Source organism: Dromaius novaehollandiae, chromosome 2 (genome assembly GCF_036370855.1).
Source record: "Dromaius novaehollandiae isolate bDroNov1 chromosome 2, bDroNov1.hap1, whole genome shotgun sequence".
NCBI classification, from domain to species: domain Eukaryota; kingdom Metazoa; phylum Chordata; class Aves; order Casuariiformes; family Dromaiidae; genus Dromaius; species Dromaius novaehollandiae.
Genome location: NC_088099.1, coordinates 30780001 through 30800577, shown reverse-complemented (window position 1 = coordinate 30800577; position 20577 = coordinate 30780001). Strand labels below are relative to the sequence as shown.

The 20577-nt window shown below is 42.0% G+C and overlaps 1 protein-coding gene across 10 annotated transcripts in view; it reads left to right on the top strand.

Moving 5' to 3' along the window:
• Window positions 1-20577, top strand: part of RBMS3 (RNA binding motif single stranded interacting protein 3) — a 761325-nt gene that overhangs the window by 394321 nt on the left and 346427 nt on the right. For 8 of the 10 annotated variants that reach the window (XM_064506140.1, XM_026098805.2, XM_064506143.1 and 5 more), the window contains one exon: window positions 18728-18897. In XM_064506140.1, the coding sequence (XP_064362210.1) occupies window positions 18728-18897 (170 nt within the window). The remainder of the gene's footprint in view (window positions 1-18727; window positions 18898-20577) is intronic. The other 2 variants (XM_064506141.1, XM_064506145.1) reach the window with 1 other exon arrangement.

The following is a 20577-nucleotide window of genomic DNA, read 5'->3' as shown; positions in this document are numbered from 1 at the left end:
ATCCTGCTGAGGAAGAGGAACCTTCCTTTTGATACTAATATGTGAAGCTTGGTAACATTAAGAGTTAATGTGCTGGTCATAGGCAGGATCAGAAAGAACTTTTTCTTTCCAGAAATAGTAGAAACTGGTGTTTCAACACAGTTACCCTTCATATTGCTGAGAGTGACTTACTCAAATCATGATGTGTTCTGATTCTGTGTTCCAAACTCCGTGATATAAGGAGGCTTTTAGGTTAGCATATTAATTTAGATTTCAGGCATACCATTTTATTTCTCTATCTCATGCTCCTAATACTTCTTTTTTCTCTCTTTGGCTTTTGAGGTAATAGAGATTTTGCAATAGAATGTAACTCCAACTGAAAAAATGAAAAATCAGGGTGGGTAAAAGATGGTGTACATTTCTCTAGAAGTTAGTTATGGCTGGATTGCACAACCTTTCCTCTCACACTTGGGCATATTTTCTCACTGTCCCAATTACTTCAGTGCACTTGCATGTGTGAGTAACTCGGATTTGCCAAAGGGAGTGGAGGGCTTGCAATCTTGCTCGAAGCCATTTCTGCATTTATGTTTTTCTGACTGTCTGGTCAGACTGCCACATCCTAATGGGAGACAAAACATAATTAAATGTGAATTGGATAGAGACCCTACTTCATACGACAGTGAATCAGCCTTTTTAAAAACTTAAAAATGATAGGACATAAATATTTGGCATTGCCTCTGCAAGGGGGGTACCTGTGCAAAAGCAAAGCAGAAGATGAACAGGGATTTTCTCATGAGTTTAAGGAAATGAGGTGCCCAAAGCCATTGAGAGTTTATCTGTATGAAAATTTTGTTTTTAATATTAGAAGTCATATTTGAGGAATGCATGGTCCTCAGGGCAACCTCTTTCTGGGACTAGTTGAGTCTGACCCTATATGCAAGACAGCTGAGGACCTGTCACAAGCAATCTCTTACTTGGCAGCAGAGGAAGGCAGTGCAAAGCCTTTCTCACACAGTGAGTCCAGGCCACAGGGGCCACTGCAAAGCATAGGCTGTAGCATTTTATAAATGGATAAAGATGGGACCATAAAAAACTCTCTGAGACTTGCTAAGTTTTTGTGGCCTATTTATAAATGCCTGAGAAATGGAATTTAATTTTAGTGAATACTCACAAGCCCTTCGGTGGAGCAGCACAGGGGGACACCATTCTAAAATAGCTCTAGCACATGCCACAATAATGCGAGTTTTCTCTGCATCTCTCATTTATTTCTTGCTGTGTGCAGTTTCTTACTAAATCTGTTCCCTTGATAAATGGGAGGATGTTCTTGCCATTGGACTGAATAGCTAACTGCAATTGTCACAAATCCTAACTATCTTAACCTTCTCGTTGCGTAGCTACTGCTGCTATTAAATACTTCGCAGGCTAACAGACATCTTCGAAATGAGTTTTAAAGGGTTTTCCCTTTTATGTCCACAGACCGCGGCTGTTAAACAGTGGCTGCTTGAATGGAAGCTGTTCTAATAACAACAATAGCATCAGTTATTTGGATAAACTGGCAGCTTAAAGGAGGAGAGCAGCGGTCAGTGGATCACTGCAAGGAAGCTTAGAAAATAGAGAAAATTAACTGGCTAGCATAAACAGTGTCACTAGGTCTTCAGAAAGGATAATTATCCTGTTACCTTGCCTCACGTGAAAGTGTTAACACTCGTTCTTGTCATCAGGAGATCTTCTACTCTGCCAGCTTTACCTTCCCCGAAGCAGGAAGACAGGTTCTCCTTTCATATCCGTAATTCTCTTAAATCAAAAATGGAGAGAGTGAGAGTTGCTACTGTGTTATGAGGCATTTAGGTAACCACTTACCAGCCTCGTCGCATGACTCGTATTATGCGTTGCAAAATTTTTTAATGGATGTAACGGGCCAGCGCCAGCATCAGATCCCTGTATCCATGTTCATCTCTGCCCCAGCGGGAGGGGAGAGGTGCGAGAGAGGTTTCGGGTGCTATTGCAAGGCAGCTGCTGCAGCTGTGAGATGCTGGACCGCGATCGGAGAGTGGTGCCCGCACGCCGGCCAGCGATGGAAAGCGTGGCCGGGCCTTTGGACCCTCGTCGCAGGGAGTGGCGGCCGTCCTGCAGGGCACAGCGCATGCCGGACCGTGGCTCCCGCGCGCCTTCCCATCGCTGCTGCCCCACGATGCGTGTGTACGGCTGCAGCGCTTCAAAGCCCTTGGCTGGCAAAGGCAAATACCCTACGCTTAGGTTAGGGAGAAGGCTGAGAGTTTTTTGTCAGTGGTGGATTTTTTTCCTGGTAGGGCTCTTCTGGTTTTGTTTTTTAAGCCAGTTGATCTCATTTTAAAAATCTGTCAGTAGGAATGGTAGGTTAGGATCACAGTGAATCACAGTGGGATAATTTGGACATTCGCTTTAGTAAGGTTAGCTGCTGCTCATAAAGAGTAAAGTGGTTTATCATAGCTACTCTGATTTCATAAATGCATGTTGTAGAAATTTTTAAAGGCGCTGATAAATAAGGAAATATTTCAGGAACCAAAGTCATGAAATTAATCAGAAAGGGACACATGATTTTGTTAGAGCTTTTTCGGTACAGCTAAAAAAAATCCTGGTGCCTGGATTGCTGACAAAAAAGAAAAAAGAAATTAAAACCATCTATTGTCTGTGGGCATTTCTTCCTTAATTCTCAACTTCCTTTTTCTTTATTGTTCCATCTGTAAGGAAGCTCTGCCTTATTTTTGTTGCCAGTAGTTTGACGAATGGCTTAGAAGGAGTCGCTGGTGCTGGCCTCCTTTGCTCCTCGCCTTTGTGTCAGGGGAGGACCTTTTTGTTTATTTTTAATTCCCTTTTGTTGGTGTAAAAGGTTCTTATTCAGCATCAAGGTTGGTTCACAAACTTGGGATGCTGGGCAAAAACTGCTAATCCAGGGCCTTTTTTCTTTTTTTCCTGCTTGAGTATTTTTAAAGACATCTTCAAATTGTGACTCAAGGTTAAACCGTCAGGAATGTTATAGCCTGAGCAAATGCATAGCTGATAAATGCCATTTGCAAAAGTGTCCTGCTAGTCTGCAGAATCGCCTGCTGCCGGAGCATCTTCAAGTCAATTCTGTGGCTGACTTTAAAAGGAAAAAAAAAAAAAACCCTCAGAACATTTTAGGACCAAAAATAGCTGTGTTTGTAATTATGGATACTAAAATAAAAGCAGGCAGATCCTTGCTGATGTACACAGAACCTCTGACTCTCCCTTCTTCAGGTCTCCTTCAATCATGGTGGCTTTGGCACGCGCAGGGCACTACTTCGGGCCTTTGTGGACAAGCCAGAGCGTTGCTTGGGTTGTCCCTTTTACTCGGCCACACGTGCACTGCTGCAGCGGGACAGGGAGATGAGACAGCGGAGCTGAGCTAGAACTGAACTAGCAAGGCGACAAGCCTAGAAGAAGATTGTCAGATCCTTGTGCAAGTTCAATCATAATAGCTATATGTACTCGTGTTTTATGCTAGGTAGTCTTATGCAACACAGGGCAGAGTCCTTAGTTCTGATTTTGTGTGTATGTGCAAAGGACAATTTCTGCTTCTGTTACTCAGGAGAAATAAAGGTACCAAATCAGTTGCATGTTGGTAATTTGGCTACACTCTCTTTTTTGTATGCGGATTCAGCAGCTCTCAGCCCTTCATTGTGTTCGAATTAGCAAACTGACTTAAATGCACCTGATTTTGTGTGTCCTCTGGACAAGGTATTAGAAAAAGAAGGGCCGTGGCTGCTTTGCATGGCTGTTAAGAATTGCATGGTACTGTATAGAAAAGAGAGGAATACGACCCGGTGTTTCACCTTCCAAGTCCTGCCATCCATCCCGAATCAGCTGCACTTCAGTAACGCAGGAGGGGGGCATGCAGCCTGTAAGACTGTGAGCCTCTTGTAGGAAATGTTAAATAATAATCGTCAGTGAGATGGATCCACCGAGAGGTTTCTGTTCTCCATGCAGAAACACAGTAGAATAAATAAGCATCTGGTAACCTAGTGGTTTCTAATAAAATAATTTGTCTGAAGCATAGACATGAAGTAATTTGATTCAGGCCAGGTTGAGCTGTTAAGGAGCATGTTTAGAAGTGGACCTCTCTTCAACTATGCAGAAGGCAAATTACAGTACTAGTAACAGTGCTGTATCACAAGAAGCTGCTTGTACAAGTGCCCTCTAATCCTAGCTGCTATGGAGCTGGAAGTATTCAGAGTTTACCTTTAGGAACATATTGTATTTCCCTACTTATGTTTGTTTCCTATCACGTGGTTAGGTGCGAGGGAAGGTGTTGCTTGCTAATTTTAGCTCTGCAGACTTGCTGCAGAAATCTACTGGTTAAGATTTCTGGAAGGTAATGCTTTAAGGAAAACCAGGCTATGCTGCATGTTGGTGTATTTGATGGCATTGAGGGGAAAAATATTCTAAAGACTTGCTTTTCTGGGTTGCGTTAATGTTCCAGGTAGTTTCCTGAAAACAAACCAAAAAACCCCCAAGAAAAACACAACAACAAAGGGTCATAAAAAGCAACAATCGGAAACGAAAAAATGTTTCTTTGCTCAGGAAACATGTGTGTGGAGAGAGAAAAATGCAATGAATGCATATGTGTATTTAATTGCCATTGCCGTATTTTTCAGAGCTATGCTATACAGACGGCATCGATCCCTCTGCGTTTTGACCCTCACCTGTACTTGCCCATTTTGCCATCAGACCCCAAACAACTCCTTGCCTTCCAGATGCGCCAAGGCATTTTCAGGCAGCTGCTGATGTTGAAAAGGGAGGAGGAAGGAAAGGGCAGAGGGAGGTTCCCAGAGCAATGCTGTGAGGCCACTTGCGGCTCAGAAACCCTTTTTATATAGCCCACAGAGGAACTTTTTAATTGTGGTCATCCTCACCAGACCAGCGGATTGTCAAGGGTCTGGTGGCTACAGAGGCTTTTCCAGATGTGTTGGGAGCACGGTGAGATCCTGAGTGATGGGGCCGCAGCGAGAGGCGGTGAGAGCCCAGCTCAGTAGGGCAGCAAAAAGCTACGTCGGGGCCCGTTCCTGGGATGCCGTGTTGCTGCATGGATTTCCCCCTCTGGAAGTGAGTTGCATCTGTTGCGGGTGGTAGGATGAGGGAATTTTAAGGTTAAGTGGACCTCAGTGAATGCACGACAATCTAATAAAGGATTATTTTCTTCATGGGTGGACTCTTCACCCTGCAAATATTGCTTTAGCTCAGGGTTCAGGATAGGAAATTTAATGGCAAGCCATTGTTTCCTGTGGGAATAAAAACAGAATATTAGGCATAGAGGGATGAGGCAGATATTAGTATATTCTTTTATTAACACCAATACAGTTTTTTTTAGTCCAGGATTTCTCCCCCTCCTCCCTTTAGGTGGAATCCCTAAGAAGATGTGTTTTTGAATATATACATTTAACAGTAGAATAAAGTCAGATTTTCAGTGAAATATATAAATAATTTCTAATTCTGGCAGTCCATGAGATAACTATACTTTAATAATATTTTATATGTATAGATTGTGTAAAGATTGTGAATATGTGATCATAGAATATAGAAAGTGTTGGAAATGGTTTGAGATGCTTCTTTCTTTGACGCTCAGAACTTGGCTGTGTTTTCAGGTTTTTGCCAGTTAAATCTGTGTGCCAACAGTGTGTATTATCTGTCCAACGTCAGCAGAGCTCTTAGTGCTGTCTATACTGGAATTTACTGAGAAGCTTCTATTATAAGGTCTCCTTTTCAATTGCTTGTGTCATTACTGAATCAAGGGGTTAAAATTTCTCTTACGTCAAATTGTTCTTTTGCAACAAATTATTTAGCCATTTCCAGGAAGGAGACTAGGCAAAAGTGTTGGTTGCTTTTTGGAGTCTTTTGTTTTTCAAGACGTATTAACAATGTCTAGCAGTTCTAATAATCTTCTCTCACTCTGTACTTCAGCACTTGAATCACCGTAGTGTCAACAACATTTCCTGTTTCCATGCAAAAAAAAAAAAAAAAAGGATAGAAATCTTCCTGACTGGGTGGCTGCCACCTCCTCCTGTTCTTGGAGCATTATCCACATAAGACGTAGGATAAGATAGAGCAGAGCTTCATATCCAGTGTTATGAATGGTTGGAGGAAGGGGGAAGAAGAACCGCTATGAAATCTTCCTTGTAACACAAGAACTGGAGGAGGTGGGAGTGCCACCCAATTTAATGATTTAGCGGCAGGTTTAAAATAAAAGGGAGTAATTTTTTTCCATTTAATATCAAATTAAATTGTAGAACTGATTTCCATAGAGAGGTTTTGGAGGAATAAAGTCTAAATGGCTTCAGATCATGGGAGGGATAGGGCCTTCAGTACCTATTAGACTGATGGCCCAGCCTCTCGTTCAATTAAGTCCCAAAGCGAAAGGTGTACTGGGAATAATTACTCTGTGCTTGCTGTTTTTATAACCATTTCCCCAAACACCTGTTATTAGCAACTCACAACTGTAGAGCTTGCTGCTAGGTGGGCTTTTTGTTTTCCCGAATGTGGCCGGCCTTACGTGAAATAACTGGTGGCTTCTGTTATCAGACACTGCTAGTTATGTTAACGGGAGTTCAAGTTAGACAAAGATTCAGAAGTTGGGAAATGCTCAGCTTCGCAATGCCTGTGCAGTCTGAATTTGGATCTCCTGTGAGTATTCATTTCCATGCGGTCTTTTAACTACTTGATCAGATAGGTTCACCTTTCCACAAGACCCCAGCCTTTGCAGAGACGCTTAGTGTTATTTTTTCCTTTGCATTGTCCTGCAGCTGTACTCAGACAGACCTCGGAGACCTGCGATATTTGTGCAGTTTTCTCTCAGTATACTGTTGTGATTTTAAGTTTTGGAGAAGTGATTTTTCAAGTTCTTTTGGGCCAAATTTGCAAAAATGGAGGCTTAAGCTTTAGGTCTATTGTGTATGTGACCTCGCATGTCGGAGACTGTGCCTAGATGCTCTGAGTACCTGGTCTGAGTACCTTGCCAATTTGAAGTTTTGCCTTGACCTGATGGTGGCCTAAGATTGTCTTCCACATTTTAAAAAGCAGGAAAAAAGCAGATAAAATGCATTTGTTTAGTTTTAATAATAATTTAATTCAAAATTCATTTACTTCAAAATCTTACCAAAATTGAACTTTGAATATCTCATGGCAGCTGGCGATGGCATTAATTTTTAAAAAATTTTTGTTTCATAGATCTTTAAAGACCTGCCAGTTGATTTCATTTCACATGGTTCAGAACCAGACTGCCTTTACAGTAGTACTGCTTTTTCTTAGACAGTGTTCTTACACTTCAGATCTTCAAGGAATCTGAGGAATAGGATTTTCAGCATTTCTAATTCCTTTAACCCAAGGATATGGCATTAATGTAAATACTGCTATTGCTGAAAAGTGTGGGACATTTTTGTTTAATATTGACTTTAGCAAATGAACTGAACTAGAGGTCAAAGTATAGCAGAGGAGTCAAATTTGGATTTATCCATTTTAGTAAATCCTTTGTCTGCAGTTGAATTTGTTTATAGTTCGTATCTGTACCTGCAGAAATAACTTAGTAGACATTTGTTCTGCAAGTAAATTTGAAGGTTTTTTGCATGAGGTGAAAGAGTTTTGTGCTAAGTGATTCTTCCTTATAGCATTAGAGGTGTCAATATCATTATTTGGAGACTTTTCTTGCTGATAATCATAGAATCATAGAGTAATGTAGACTGGAAGGGACCTCTGGGTGTCATGTAGTCAACCTCCTGGTCCAAGTCAGGTCCAGCTTCAAAGTTAGCTGAGGCTGCTCAGGGCTTTGTTGAGTTTTGAAAATTTGGAGGGAGGGAGGGGATTGCACAACCCCTCAGGATCCCTGTTCCACTGCAAAGTTGCTGTTGTGGTGAAAATTTCTACCTTATATCCAGTCAAAGTTTCTCCTTTGACAGGATGCTATGGAGAGCCATGTTGCAAGCTGTGCCAAAGTCAAGGTAAACAGCATCCACGTCTTTCCCCTCACCTATAGGGCTGGCCACCTTGAAACGGAGGCAGTTGAGTTGATCAAGTGTTGTATGCCCTTGCTTTGTCCGTGCTGGTTGTTGTCAGTAGCCTTCCTGTCCTTCGTGTGATTGGAAATAGCCTCCAGGAGGCCCTGCTCTTCAGTTTTGCCAAGGTGTGGACAGCCTGTAGTTCCCCAGATCCTCCCTCTTCGGAAGACAGGTGCAATATTGGCCTTTTTCCAGTCATCAGGGACCTCCTTTGATTACCACAACCTTTCAAAGATGATAGAGCGCAGTCCACAGGGACATTGGCCAGCTCTCCCACGTGCTCTCTGTCCAGTCCCATGGATGAGTTCTTTGTTAAATAAGCTATAACTAGTTTACAGGAATAGTTTCTAATTTAAAGCTCTTTTTCTGTGCTGTAGTACCTCTCACCCAAACTCTGCTGCTGGGCACAGAGACCTAAGAGGCCTGATGACAGACCTTGCCAGGGAAGACTGAGGCAAAGAAAGCATCAAGTACCTCTGCTTTTTCTGTCTCCTTTATCACTAGTCCCCTGCCCTATTCAGCACTGGGCAAATGTTTTCCTTCATCTTCCTTTTGCTGCCAACATACCTACAGACAACCTTCTTGCCCCTTGCATGCCTAACTAATCTCTACTGCAGCTGATAATATGGTATGTTACAGTTGGATTATTGTTTTGTCAGAACTGATTGTACTTTTTACTCCTCTCTTTTTAAATTATTATTTTTTGTTTTAGATTTCATTTTTTTTGTTGCTCAACATTTTTTGCATATGCCTCTGAGATGGTGATATTCTCTATGAAGACTTTCAGAATATTTATATTTATCTGATTTAAAATATAAACGTTGTTATGTGCTAACCTTCTTCACGCTTGTGTTACGAAGCTTGCTACAAAGTTTATTATAGAAATTTACTAAGGAGACTTTCTAATTTTTCTTATCCTGATTTAACATTTGAAATGGTTTCAAATACATATTCTTTCCGGAGAAAAAATGCAGATATAAAAAAGAAATCATATGTGAATGAAGAATACTAAAAGGTCAAAAAGCCAGAAAGCAAACAAAACTGATTGGAGGTACTGTTGCAGTGTAGAAAAACATTTAAGCATCCTTAAGCTATTGTTTATCAAGAAATATATAATTGTGATGAAAAATGTGCTAAAATATAGATGAATGTGCTTACTTTCCAGATCTATCAGGAATTTTAACATATGAAACTTGTTCTGAGTACATATTGCTTGTCGCAATAGTAGTGCCTCGTTATCACGATTAATGCTGTGTTGGATTTTACACAGGTGAGCAATGAAGAAGCTGAATCCCCACACTGAAAGGCTCTGCAACTCTGAGCTCGGCGCGCAGACGTTCAGATTCCTATAGTAGTTGTGCACGGTTTGGAGAAAGTATATGGCACAAAGCCCAAAATGTATTGGGCGAAATATCTTCAGCTGGGTCTGCATACGTTAGCAAGACATTTGGCTCATCATCCCACAACATTTAGCAGAAAATAATTATGATTTTAGAGAACTGAGAAAGGAGGAATTAATGATGAAATTAAATTTCTGCGTTAGTTATGAGCCATTCTAAACCTATCAGGGAAAAAAGATAGATTATTTCTATGAAACTACAAGTTAGTTTTGTACGGATATTCTAATTGAGTCAACATTTCTGAGCGCATGAGTCAAATGACATTTGAAGCTTTGGACATGCACAGAAGCACAGTCTGTTGTTGAAGGAGTGGGAAAAGGCTGAGGACTTTTACTGTCATAAATTAGTATCTTTCTTTCCTGCTTTGCAAAGTGCTAAAAAACAGAGATGGTGGAATGTTGCTGACCAAATGAAATTTTAATTAAACCAGAACATTGAGCAAAGAGAAGTTGGAGTTGGAAGAGAAAGGACCTGCCGAATAGTACTGCAATACAGGGTGAGAAATGATGGATCTTTCTTATATCTAGCCAGGAGAGCATATATTCATGGATTTTGGAGCAAAGTGGGCATTGAGGTGTGATCTTACTTTTTAAAAATGTTTGTGATTTTTATTTACATTCTAGCAAAAACAGATGTCAAAATCTCCTTTAAAAATAGTTGCTGTCTTCCAAAGACTCTAAGTATTACACAATTTAGAAGGAGACTTGAATCATTCAGTGGTACTGTGGGCACTCTCAGGACCTCCAGCCATGACAATGAAGTGTGTGCTAGGCAGGAAAATCTAGTTCTACAACTGGTCTCTAGTTCTACAATTGGTCAGATAACCCTGAAGATGCTCTGATCAGTTTGGAGCTTTTCTATGAGCCTGCATTTAGTGTGAATATAGGCTGTATCCTGAGTGCCAGCTGGCTTTGGCTCTCAGAGTTCAAATCAGTCTAAGTGTGATTTCCTAATGAGAAGAGTATTAATGGAAATGAAATAAAAATACAGAAATATTTTATAGATTCAGAAAGACAACAGTGGGTATTTTTACACATTCACAGCATGCTTGAGTAAATTAATCCTCAAAACCATCATCATTTATAGGAAGTTGAATTTTGAGGAAAAGGATAGAAAGGACGGAATAAATCGAGTATAATAAAACTCAGCATGTCTTTATTCTACGGCTTTTATTTAAACAAATAAAAAGGAACGCATCTACCTTTCCTGCTGGAGGTGGCATTTAAAAGAAAAAAGACGAGCTTTTGGCCCCTGTAGACCCAGGCCTAAATCCTCGACGGTGCTGCCAGGCTCTCGTATCACCTCTATGAGCTTCTTATTGCAGTAGCCTGGATGACGTTACAGACACCTGTCTCCTGAGGTTGGTTCCCTCACCTTCTCTCTAGGCAAGGAATTACTTCTCAACTGCAGTGACTCACATGGGCAGTTTTTTAAGAGGCTGTATGCTGTCATGTGCTCGTGAGAAGAGGCAAGCCTGAAAAAGGACACGTTACACTCGAAGCAAAACTGTGGTGAGGGTTTGTGATGGCGCTTATTTTCTGTGGGCATCCACTGGCTCCAGGCCTGCGGATCGTGCAGTGCTGCAGTTCACGTGGCCCAGAGAAAAAAGCAGCTCCAGCTGCTGCAGGCTGCCCCAGGTTCTGGGCAGATGTTGTCACGCTGTTATCTTTGGGGCAGATCCTTCCCAAACGTGGTGTTGTGTGCGTTGCTCCGACCGCCGGAGGAGAGGCACAGTCAGACCGGGCAGTGGGGACGGAGGTTCCCACGCACATCTATGAAACATCCGTGTGGGCGCACGGGGAAACGACACAGGCCGTTCTTGGGGGATTGCGCTCCATCCTCGCTGCTCGTGGTAACAGTGGCAGTCTTCCCACTTAATTCTTTTATAAGAAAGAGAAACTGAGGAGATTTGGGTTGGATTTTGAAAAACTTTTTTGTTTGGGCTTTCCTTCTGCAAACCATAAAAATCCCTATCTTCTGATCTCTGTTTACCAAATTTTTGTGTGGAGAGGAAATAGATTGTATCAGGTTTTGGTTCTGTTCTGTGCTTTAAGGTCAGTTTTCTGTGATGTGTTTCTGTTACGTTCAGGCTTTCGCAGTGGTGCTGATACTGTGGTATGTGCGGCCTGCGTGCAGAAAAGTAATGCAAAGAAGTAGGTGCCTCCTACGTCTCACTTCCAAGATGCTTTTAGTCTGCCATGTGTAAACAAATACCCAGATAGTAAATTTAGACTCCCAGAACCAAAAATGCATTCTGTTTTTGCACACATTTGGCAAGTTAAATATCAGATTTCGATTCTACATTTTCCTCCTTAACCTTCAAGCAGACTGAGAACTCATCATTGTTGCAAGCTGGTACACAAGTAGCCCCAAAATGTCGGGAAATGTAAACACAAAAAATAATCTCTGCTAACTTGAAGTTGTTATTCCCCCCCTCCCCCATTTTTCACCACAAAGTTGTTGTATCACAGGCAGTAATTGCTGTCATATTTTGATCTGTGCTCTAAAATATTCTTCTGAGGGGAATTGCAATGATTTATAGTCCAGATTGCCTGGATTTAGTATTTTTAAGATCTAGATTCTGTTCACATTTAGTCTCAGTACATCAATAAAACATGAATGGATTGGATAATGAAGCAATAACACTAATTTATGTCACAGAATATGGGTTATTGTTTACGAGTTTGCCAAACTGCCAAAATACTTTATCTAAAGAAAGAATTCTCCTTCTCCCTTGCTGAGAAATAAATAGTGCCAGAGGAATGGTCTGTCACGGGAACCTCCTGCCATGAAATAAATGGGAGGAGACAAGGCTGTGAAGGTTATTTTCCAGAGTGGAAAATAAATTTATTTGGTGCCACAGCTCTCATCCTAGTCTTTGGCTCTTTAGTACTGAGGACTAAATTGCTGCTTTCTACCTGACTAATTGGCTTTAAAAGTTTCTCGCTAGGTAAGAGGGAGAGGCTGCCGGATGCAAGGGCTGATGTGTTGCATTTGTCCATGGAGTCACTCTCAGTGGAAACAGAAGATGATCTGATCAATGACAGAATCTCCAGGCTTCTGGTAGGGGTCACTCTGTCTAGTGATTACTAAACCCTCTCTTACAGAGAGCCAAGACAAGTGAATTGTTTTGGGTTTTTGTTGTTGTTTTTTAAAGCAGAGAATTCAATAAAATGATTCATACTTCGCAAATCTTCTTCCATAAGTGATATTCTCCTCTTCCCTTGGATGCTTTGCTTCCTGTGTATCGTCTGCCTGTAAGCGCTCATCGAATGCTAAAAACCAGGCAGTCGTGATTGAAAGACAAGCATTTTTTTTTTTTTTGAAGTGAAAAGTGAGCCAAATTCCGCCTGAATTTATGCTTTATGGAGCTGTAGTGCTTCATGCTGGGTTTGGGGGAATTGTAAGCCACAGGAGTATTTAGCCTACTAATTTCAACAGCTTTATATGTGAAACTGAAAGATCTCAGAAAATATCTTACTGTTCCATCAATTCCCAAATTTAATCTGACCGTTGAATGACTGTTGAATGACTACTGTAGCTATCAGAGGACTGTTTTTTTTCATTGACATTTTTTACTAGTAATCTTTTTTTGCTATGTGAAAAGCACAGGTGAGCAAAACTGATTATTTTTTTTTTTTTTTGCTATGGACTAAAGATATTGTTTGGAATAGAATAAAATGTATATAATATAATAAAATAATAATATATAATTATTTTATATTAAAAATTATATAATAATATAATATATAATAAAATGTTCAATGTATACATGAAGGATAAATAAGAGAGCACTGTGTTTCAATAATTCTAATTCTTTTTAATAGTAATTTTTAATGAGAAAATTCATTGGACTGGCATTTTACTTTTAAAATTATTCATTCAGTTTGGGTACAGGCTAGTAAAATCATTGTAAAGAATAATAATTTTCATTTGCAAAAGTTAAGGCTAACTTCTGTTGTTAATTTTAATAGTATTTTCTCCATTCTAAAGTAGTACTGCAGTCCTCGATAATACCTTTCATCTGGTAATCACAGAACATTACATAAAGTATGACAAGGTAAATAAGATTCACTTCAGATTGGTAAACTGAGACATCAGGAGTCAAAATGACTGGCTTGGGGTAACACAGTGATATAAAGGCAGCAGAGAGATCAGAACCCAGGAGCTCTGACTCACCGTTCTTCTTGTATCCAGCAAATTACATTTAAAGAGCTTGGAAGTGATTCAGACAAATTAAAATCCTCTTAAGGTGTGTTCTGGTTTTCTCAAGTGAAAGGACTGTGATTGAGCAGACTTTGAACCTTACTGTCTCTCTTCGTCTTTTGAGTTTACTTATGTTTCCACATGCTGCTCCTTACGAATGGAAAAAGTTGCCAAGGGATGGGTTGTTGCTTCTACAGAAACAGTCCAGGAAGCTTTGTCACTGTGCAGAGAGGTTAGAAAATATGCACACTAATACATTTGTTTGGTTTGTGTTAGATGTCTAGGGAAAGATCTGGTTACGTAGGGAAGCATCCAAGGGCAGCTCTGTCTTCCAGGCCATCGTTGGCCGGATGAGAGCTAGACAATAGTCATGATTGGATGCTGCAAGATCAGTGAATGCCATGCAAACTCAGGAAGAAAACCAGGACTTAAGGCCCCCGACTGCAGCCTTTCTGAAATACGCAAGGTTGCTGTGTTGCCAGTTCCATTTGTTTCTCTTTTATTCACTTTTCTGTTCCACCTGGCTACGCAGGAGAAATACATCTTATCTTTTGGTGCGGCTCCTTACTGAGGATGAGGTCTGACTCAGAGTTAGGTTTTAACCTAAGGCACAAGAATTGCTGTGTTTATCATCTCCATCTTTATATTACATTTGCCCTGCCTCTCTGGTTTCTCTGCAACTCTGATTTTCTCTTGCTTAGTATGAGATTGGCCATTCAATCAGCTACAAAATCCCATGAGCAGGCCTGTAAGTTGGTGGCATCCTCTCATCATTGCTATAATTGGCCAGTAAGAAACCCTCAGGCTCTCAAAAATTACTCCTTTGTACAGTGGGGTGTAAATAGAACAGTATTTTGCTAGTGTGAGCTGTAAAGTGATATTTGCACAATTTATTTTGTATTTACTTTGCCTTATTTTATCCTCTCAATCAGGAGCTAAGGGAATTGTATGGCAGTCGGACTCTTAAGTGAGATGAATCTAGCAACTGGAAGCCCCCCTGTTCAGAGTGCAATGGTTTGTGTGTGTTCACAATTGGTTAAGTAACACGTTTTAATGCAGGACTGTGTGTCGTACTCATATTTTTATATGAAATATGCACTTTGATGGGAAGAGTCAACATATCAGTGTTACTGGAGAATCTTTCCAAGACTTTACTTTCAAGTGGATAAAAGAGTACAAACTCGGCATAGCCAAAGGTGAACACAAACAAATTGGCTAGTCCATCAGCATAGCTGTCCAGCTGCATCCGAGGCTCTGAGGCCACTCCAAAACCACAAGCCCGACCGCCTCAGAAGCCTGCCAAGGAGCCAGCTGCTGCTAATAAAGCGGACTCTACAACTTGGCATCTGAAGCCTGTGATTCCCATCCAAAAGGAATTGTATGAAAAAAAAAAAAAAAAAAAAAAAAAAAAATCTAAATTTTGTCTTTTTAAATAGTGTTTTGCTCTGGAAGAAAAATGCTTTAGACTAAACTTGCAACAGGTGAAAAACTACGTAAGAATCCTGCGGTTGCTATGGGAGGAGAAATACCATTCTTGCGTAAGGAGGGTGAATTCTGGAAGGAGGAGTGTTGTTCATTTTGTAACCAAGCAGGCTTCTGGTTCAGCATTTCTGGGTTATTGAGTAAGAAAGACTAAGGTGTCTCCTTGTGTATGCTTAGCTGTGTGCGCTTGCGTGGGCTGCTTTGTTTCAGAGAGCTTGATGGTAGGGTTTCGGTGCAAGGGTGTGTTCCCGAGGGCTGGATAAGCATTAGGCACTGTAACTTCTTACTTTTAAATAATAAAAAAGGAGAAATTTCTTTCATTTTTCAAAGATGAAAACAAATCCTATTAGCCAGCCGTGCTAAATTAATTGGCTGCTTAGAATGATCTGCAAACCAGTTCAGTCCCCCCTGCACTGAATAATGAAGCTTAGGAATTGAAAAATGAGTCGGTTGCACTGGTTATTTGAAAAATTAACAACGGAGTCAGCTCTGACTTCCAGCTCCCTTTTGAAGTAAAGCATGTAGATTTTGCATAATGTTTTTCCAGTGTTGCAGCTCCTGTGCTTGGCCATGCTGGCAGAGTGTCTTTCCTGGGTTTCTGTAACTGGTGTCACAGTGTTTTGATCCAGCCTGGGCTGATACGCTTTTTGCGACTCTCCTGGCGGAGAAGTTAAGTACTTTGCCCCAGGCGACGGAGGGAGCGATGTTGAGAGGCGGGCTGGATCGCCTGCTGCCACAAGTGCGTGCGCAGCTCCCCGGGCGGCGAGTGCCCTTCTGGGCATCGGCCAGTCCCCCGTAGCAAGTGGTCTATACCGGGGATCATCATCAGGTTGCCATTCATTTCTTTCACTCCAGTTATTTCGCGGAGATTAACGAACAGACCCTTTCCTCATCTGGAGGCAAAACACATACTTCTGCCATCAGTCTTATACTCATTGGTTCAGGAAACACGAATTCAAAGCTTTCTTCTGACCTGAAGCTTTTAGCCTGGCAACTGGCCAGAAGATGTCATCAGCCTTAGTGCAGGCAATTTTATAATCCTGCTGCGGATGGTGTTCTGGGGTATTGGATATGCAAGGAAATTACTACAGGCTGCAGTGGCTGAGATTTATTGGTGAAGAGGGTTCAGCTTGGTGGTGTTTGCTGGTCTGAGCAGATCGGTCGCCTCCAAAGCAGAACGTGACCGCCCCTCTACCCACCCTCAGCCACCCTTAGAGCGTCTCTCCGGATGCTGTAGAGAGCCTGGACATTTCTGTTTGGCTCTGTGTCTCAGCAGGTCTTGCTTGAAAACCCTATCCTGTGGCCTAATTCTCAACATATACGAAGGGCTTCTTTAGAGCTGTGGTCTTAAAATCAGTGCAAGTGTAATTCAGGTTCACTTCTAGGCCCCCTTTCTGCTGGCCAAGGGGGATAAAGTGGCCTAAACTTAAATTAGAATTAGGACCTTACTGCTTTCTTCTGTGTGAGGATAAAGGTCTTATAATAGAGCGAAAATTGCTCTTTATATTCTAAAGGTGTATTTCCACTTGTTTTTTTTCTTGCTTATTAACTTGGTGTGAGAACAGGCCATTTACTCATTATCCCCTGCTATGACATGTATAATACTAATAATTAATAATTAAAGTATATGGCACTGTATTGGCTTGGAGAAAATTCTGTCTTTGCCTTATGTCATTCACATGCATGCAGTGTATGTTAAAATTGGAGTGTAGGGGTAAAGCATGCTACCTTGACTTTTTTTTAATATCGCCAACGCTCAAAATGTGCAAAATGACCATGGGATATTTCCTAAGCTCTTACTATGCTCAAGCCAAACATACGCTGCAGTCGCATTTACCTCTGCCATGGCCCTGGAGCGTCCGGAGATTTAAATATAGTTTCAACCAGGTTATTTTAAGATTCATGCTTTCAGGGCTTAGCTGGAGGTTGCAGTCGCCGGCAGCTTTCGCAGCTGCGCCGCAGCACAGGGCTCGTTTCCAGGACGTGCCCGCGGCGCTGGGGCGCTGCCGAGGCGATCCCGCAGGGCTGCTGCTCGGCCCTGCTGCTTCGCGGCTCTATTTCTGGGAATGACATTGACGCTCGGGTGGGTGGGAATTGCCCAGCGATAAAATGTGTGTGCCGAGTAATGCGATCCGTGTGCGCTAAGTGCTTTTGATTGTCAGCAAGAGCATCAACCCGGATGCCCAGGGAAGGAAGTGCCTTGTCCTTTCACTCTTACTGCAGATCAGAGTGAATGTCATTACCTGCTAACATGGCGATCACGCTGTCTATTAGACTGATTTTTGTTTTTAATGGGTCCTACTTCAGTCCCGTTATAACCAGGCTAGATCGTAGAGGAATTCTTATGTCCTGGCACTTAACAGGGTGTTCCTAATCCTGGTTCAGATGAGAGAAACTGGGAAGAAGGATGGAAAAGGAAGCCAGGGATCTCTGCAAGTGTGCGGTTTTATGTATTTCATCAAAGCCTCTGAGCCTCTTCTGTGGTGAAGCCCAGCTTCACCTATCAGTTATGCTCTCCTTAAGTGCTCTATCTTTTTTTGCTTCTTCTAGATAAAGGGACTTGTTTGAAACCGTTTCAAGCTACTGGTTTAAAAATATCCATCTACCAAGGCTCTGATACAGGAGGTGCATAATAACGGTTCTGATACAGGAGGTGCAGAAAGTTGCTTTTCCCTGCTCTCAGCAGGTGGCTGTTTTCCTGGAGCTTGGACTCCAGTTTCCAGGGCTGCCCAAGCCGTGTTCCCCGGCGGATAACAGGGACAGGGCAGGTCCTGCCCTGCTTTCTAACAGCTGCTCCTGTTTGCCCGCTGCCTGCAAGCCGCCTGTGTCGCAGGGAACGATGCCGAGGGCGAGCTAGCTGGGACGGCTTCAGCAGCCGAAAGCCACCATTGCTGCCCGCGGCAGGGGTGCTTAGGTAGTCTGCGTAGCGCATCTTTCCTGGCACGTGTTTGGCGGCGAGTAGGGGAGCGTGTGTGGTTCTCCCCGTGACAGCAATGCCCTTCTGAAGTGGCATTGCTCAGTTTTTGCATGTCGTTTGCGTTCGTTCAGAGACTAGTATGTTTTTAAGAGCAGGAGGTGCTGTTCTGATCATCTCTCCCAAGCCCGATTTTCCAGGGTGAGAGACCATCCGTAATACCAGGATGTCCTTAGGCTTCTTGTTTTCTCCTCTCAGGGTTGCTACCTCTTTGCCACCCACCTGCACCTGTGCTGGATGCCCCACAGATTTAGAAAATCCTTACCGGGCTTTGAATGTTCTTAAATTTGTCTTAGAACATTCTTAAAGCTGACCGCATTTAACTTCTGTGCGTAACGCAAATTGCTCCTGCGCGGCCGTCACTTCCAAGCCTCGTTTTGTCATTGGGATAAAGTACGCTGGTAATCCAGGTACTTGAATTCTGGATTAAAAAGTCGAAAACGCACTTGAAACCAAAATTGGCCCTCCTTCATGTTCTGAAGGGTACTACTAGCCGGAGGGCTGGGATAGGTGCTGCGGGCAGGCGGGTGGAGGGAGGGCAGGGCAAGAATGCCATTAATTCTGAATTACCTCAGTAAAGCACAGGATTCCATGATGCTTTTGGTTTCCAATAATGGCCTTTTTTTTGTGCTTGCTTTCAGCAGTCCTATGCACCCGCTCCCCACCCCATGGCTCCTCCCAGCCCCAGCACAAACAGCAGCAACAACAGCAGCAACAACAGCAGCGGCGAGCAGTTGAGTAAAACCAACCTGTACATTCGAGGCCTTCCACCCGGCACCACCGACCAGGACCTTATCAAGCTGTGCCAGCCGTAAGTGCACTGAAAATATTGTATGTCTTCTGGTTTGACTGGAATGTGCCTGACTGTCACAGAAACGCAGGAAAATGGCAAAGCTGGCCCTTAAGTTTGCACTCATGTGTGTCCGCGTAAAGATAATAGAGGCCTGGTGCACTTGAAGGTTGACTGTTATTCCTTTGGTTCAAGCAGCTAATGTCTGTCGAAAGCCTTCTGAAAATGAGTTTTGGGGGCTAGAGAGGTGAGGAGGGCCTTCACGTTGGCTATGTGTTTTTTTGCCTAAAAAAAAAAGCACAGCAAGAAAAGCTCCTTAATGACAGATTTTATAGTTAAAATAATTTGTAAATCATAACCTGGTGCACAACAAAGCATGGATGTTCCCACCTCAGTCATTTATCACCTCTTTTGATTGCTATGTCACACATTGCTGGGCTAAAGGATTGCAAAGTATGAAACCAAGCAAAGGTGGCCTTGTCACAAATATTTAATTAACTGTTGTTCCATTGAAAACTGATGGTGTAGAAAGTATCACCTTCTAGCTCCCTGTATATCTTTAGAGTCATATTTGCAAACTTTCTCGATAAGTCCCAGGTTTAGTGTGGTTTATTCCTGTTAAAACTGGAGAGGCAGCGGAAAGGAGCTCTTTACTCCTTGTGCATCCTCAGCCGAGCTGTTTCCTAAAACAGTGCACTCAATTACCCCTATTCTGTTGATTGAATGTAATGGTAATATGGATAGAAATGAGACCCTGGTTTGATTTCCAGAGTCTTGATTATTACTGATAATGTGTGAGAGGGGAATAATCCAGTTTGAGATTCCAGGCTGAGATTGCCTGGCTAGAATTTAGGAGTATACATTTTTTGTAGTAAAATAAGAACATGGAAAGAATGGAAAAAAAAAAGAAAAGAAAAACCCTATGAAATGGAGCTCTGCAGTGCTTTTCTCATAGAATAGTCTATTTCAAAAGAGACCAGCATCTCTGAGGTTTTTCATTGCAAATCAGCATTTCGACTAGGGATCAATAAATGGATGTTGGTAAAATAAGAAACAGTCTGAGGCTGATCTAGTGACCTGAACTCCAATTGCTGCTGTTTTGAAGTTTTCAATAAGAGTAGAAAATTAAAGTGATGTTCCATTTTATGTCATTCTGCACTTCCTGATTTTGACCAGAAGTGCTGAAAAACAACTCCAAGTAGGTTTTATCCAGACATGGCCATCTGGGACTGGATAATAGAAGGAAAGCCTTCATGAGAGTGATTTCTGAATTTGAGCAGAATAATGGGAGCTTGGGACTCTTCCCTGTGACTGATATTTCATGATTATCTCTACTAAAATCACAACAAGTAGAACTTCTTTAGTGTTCACAGGATTATAGGATACCGGTGATTTTTCATATTCCATACAAGCTGGATTGTTAATATACCTGCCTGACATTTGTACAATCTATATTCATTGACACTTTCTGCTTGTGACAGATAATCCCAGTTCAAGGGCCAGATCCTCAGTAGGTATAAATTGACTGTAGCTCTGTTGACATTCACAGAACTATTTTGATATATATCTGCTTATAGCCTGATCCTTTCTAAGTTCAGAGAAATGCTTTCAGCTGAGCAGTTGATCAGGGATGAACTAACTACTCCTACAGGAGCCTCATGGCTTTGCTATTTAGTGCTACAGTCACAGTGTGAGGCACAA